This window comes from Oncorhynchus gorbuscha, linkage group LG09 (genome assembly GCF_021184085.1).
Source record: "Oncorhynchus gorbuscha isolate QuinsamMale2020 ecotype Even-year linkage group LG09, OgorEven_v1.0, whole genome shotgun sequence".
NCBI classification, from domain to species: domain Eukaryota; kingdom Metazoa; phylum Chordata; class Actinopteri; order Salmoniformes; family Salmonidae; genus Oncorhynchus; species Oncorhynchus gorbuscha.
Window position 1 is genome coordinate 77,150,857 of NC_060181.1, and position 3,376 is coordinate 77,154,232.

The following is a 3,376-nucleotide window of genomic DNA, read 5'->3' on the forward strand; positions in this document are numbered from 1 at the left end:
CCAATGCAAATTAGCAAAATGTCCATGTGGTTTTCATTATGAGAATCCAGTATTTTTTTAAACAGACATTCAAAGATGGTTGAAAACCAGGAAGTGAACATTAGCAAAACCAAACCTCCTTAATCACGCATTTATCAGTACAAATTTAAAATGTTGTTGACCTTCAAAACATAATTTTGGAATTATTACATTTTAAAATGTTTTTGCTTTATAATTTTAGGCATTCTTGAATAATATGCTTTAGCAGGTGGATGAGTTGCCTATTAAAGGAATTCCATTTAATCGAAGTTAGCTATAATGAACAATTAATAAATATTGTTCCGTGATTTTTTTTGTCTGTGCAAATAGAAACATATTTTTATATTCATATCAGTATTTACTGTTTGCCTGTTATCTTCAATCTGTTTTACAATATTACTCAAAACATGTCATTTTACAGTTATTGTGAGCATATAACAGTAAACAAATGCATTTAGCTTTATTAGAATATTCATAATTTGACACACAAATTTATCATATTTTATTAATATTTGATATCAGTCCTCATCTAACTAGGCTTGTCCTCCATTATAAGTAACTGAAGCAGACATAATGTTCATTAATGTATATATTTTTTTATTATTTAAAAAGTCTAGGGAAATTCTAATACAAAATGAGTTTACCCTAATTGGGCAACTCAACTGGCTAGTTGAGATGTTTGTGATGCATCATCTAGCAAATTATAGCACCCACCGGGTCTAGTCTACTCTTGTGATCTTTCCCAGTGTTGCTAATACTCACATTGTGCCTACTTCTGTGGTGATTTAAGGACAATGCAGTCACTTATAATATTTTCTGCAGTACAGTACATGTGGGTAAATGACTACACAAATGAATACATGTAGTTTTGTTTCCCTGAATGTATTATGTTGGTGTTAGAAGTGGGCTATAGGGCCTTAAATTTGGGATGTATTGTCTACCCTAAACAATACAGATGTCTGATGGATATTTACTTTAAACTATGTATATCATTTGAATTAATACATAAAATACCAATTGTGAGCAAGATGACCTCTGTTATGTTATGAGTGTGGACATATTGTGGATTGACATGAAAAATGATGTCTTAATGTTAAATTCATAGGAATGTGGTAGTGAATACAAATTCTGGACTCAGGCCATTTTGATATAGATCGGCAGGTGGCAATATTTTTATTAGGATAAAGAAGTTAGATCAATTGAATAAATAACAAGAACAATACTTTGAAGGGTACTGTTAGTTCACTTTAGAAATACTCCACACAAAGTCTGTTCTCTGAATACATTTTAACATTTTGTGACAGACAATTAATTTCAGGATTATACTTTTCTGAGATGGCATTGTTCTAAAATCATTAAAACACCTTGTTCTCCAGATCTTATCAAGGGATTTATGCATTCTGTTATCCTATCTACATACTACTTTTTTGTTTCTTTAACTTTAAAAAAAATTATAAAGCACATGTAAGCATTTGCAAAACTTAAGCACAACTAAACGAGCTATGCATGGGATAAACTGTCAGTCCCTTCACATCAACTTTTCCAAAATATACATTTTCTCTAAATGTTTTAAGTACACTGTAAAAAAAAAATCCTGATGTTTTTGCTAGTTACCTGTAAATTACTGTAAAATAAGGTACAGTATGGTACAGTAAATTCCAAAGAAACTTTGGTTTAAAAGTACATTACTGTAAACTGATTGCCAGTAAGTTACTATAAAAACAACAGGATTTATTTACAGTGTATGTACACAAAATAATTGCTGATGTCTGGCAGATTATTCTAAAGTACATCTACAAAACAAAGTTTCTGCTCTTGGCCAAAAGTAAACCAATCTGAATAAGTCAGTCCTCTACCGGAGTTGTGAGACAAGCAGACAGAAGCACTACTGTGAGCTGGTGCAAGCAGAGCAGTCTCCTCTTTAATGGTTGAGCCTCTTGTAGAAGACCGCTGCTATCACAATGGCGATGATGCAGGCGAAGGCCAGGAAGCCCACTGTCACCGCAAGACCTGAAGTGGAGTTAGAGTTGTTGCTGCCCATGAGTTGTTCTTTTGAAGCTACAATGCTCTCTGCTTTAGTGGTAATGGGAGGGGAGGTGAGGGTTTTGTACTCTGTCACTCCAACTTCGGGAGCAGGAACAGCACTCCTTCTCCTCCTTTTGTTACATTGCATGAAGGTACTGCAGGTGCTCTTCTCACAGAGACGGGTGATGCAGTGGAGGAAGTAGGTGGAAACGGTCTCATTCTGCTGCTCGATGAAGCGGAAGGCTGGGAAGGAGAAGCGGGCATTATGACTATTCCCGTTCTCATGCATGGTGGTCATCTGCTCCTTGTTGCAAGGGACAAACAGGTTGAAGAAAGTGGAGTTAGTGGGTAGAGGAGAAATGGAGGCGTAGCATCGGTCCAGGAGCACATTGTACTGGGAGGTCAGGTTGGTGGCCTTGACTTGCGCATAGACTTTGGTTCTCAGCTCAAGACCCAGTTTCGGAATGACCATGGGAGTAGTGTAGTTGACATCACTGAAGAGTTCAAGTCTCAAAGTGCTGATGAAACTACCATTGTTGTCCTTCACTGCAATGGAGGATGCTGACACATCAATTAGGGTGTTGTTGATCAGGTACTCTAGGGGATAGGCACAGGAGTAATAATACTTCAACTCAGTGTTGTAAGTGACTGTCCCTATGGTGGGATCATATGATCGGACCACACCGCTGATGTTGACTGTCTGGATGTTGGAGAAGTCAGAAAATATCCCTGTGCCTGGAGCGCTGGTTGTCCTGAAGAGGCTGCCACAAGAATTGGTCGTGTTGAGGGTTAATTCAAACCTCAAGACCGGTGGAGTCACATTTCTATCCACGGTTCCCTTGCAGGCTGGGTCATTCATGATGTTGTTGAGGATAAGCAGGGACTCGTTGTAACCAGTGTAAATGGCAGGGCAGATGAGGATGGCCAGACCAATAGATTTGGTGCCGCAAGTTACTGAGATATCAGTGTATGCTGGGCGTCTTAAATTCAACCCACAGTCACTTAATTGTAGTTGACTGCTCTTTGCAACCATCATTGTCAAAACGAAAAAGCTGAGAAGCTGCATTTTTGCGTTCCTTGCTGTGTTCATATCTTGACTGGGACATTAAAATGTGTCCTTTGCTGTTTGTCTCCTGCTTTTTGATTCTATTGAGATGTATGGAGTTGCTTTTATAGCCATGCAGGGTTTCTTGGGATTGGACAGAAACAAGGTCAAAGCCGCTCCGTGTATTGAAATAATTGCATTGTTTTGATGGTTACACCTACCTTGTGGCAATTCATGAAACACAAGACACCTTAAGTCTTCAGAAATGAAACAGACAATGGCCTAGTT

The 3,376-nt window shown here is 38.0% G+C and overlaps 1 protein-coding gene across 1 annotated transcript; it reads right to left on the reverse strand.

Annotated features, from left to right (window-relative positions):
• Nucleotides 1–1,166: 1,166 nt before the first annotated feature.
• Nucleotides 1,167–3,169, reverse strand: LOC124042972 (zona pellucida-like domain-containing protein 1). Its single transcript, XM_046361134.1, has one exon. It carries the CDS (start codon nt 3,131–3,133, stop codon nt 1,940–1,942), a length of 1,194 nt encoding a protein of 397 aa, XP_046217090.1. The 5' UTR covers nt 3,134–3,169; the 3' UTR covers nt 1,167–1,939.
• Nucleotides 3,170–3,376: the final 207 nt, after the last annotated feature.

Bases quoted from the DNA above. Each gene is read 5' to 3' on its own strand.
- LOC124042972 (XM_046361134.1), bottom strand. From the start codon at position 3,133: ATGAACACAGCAAGGAACGCAAAAATGCAGCTTCTCAGCTTTTTCGTT.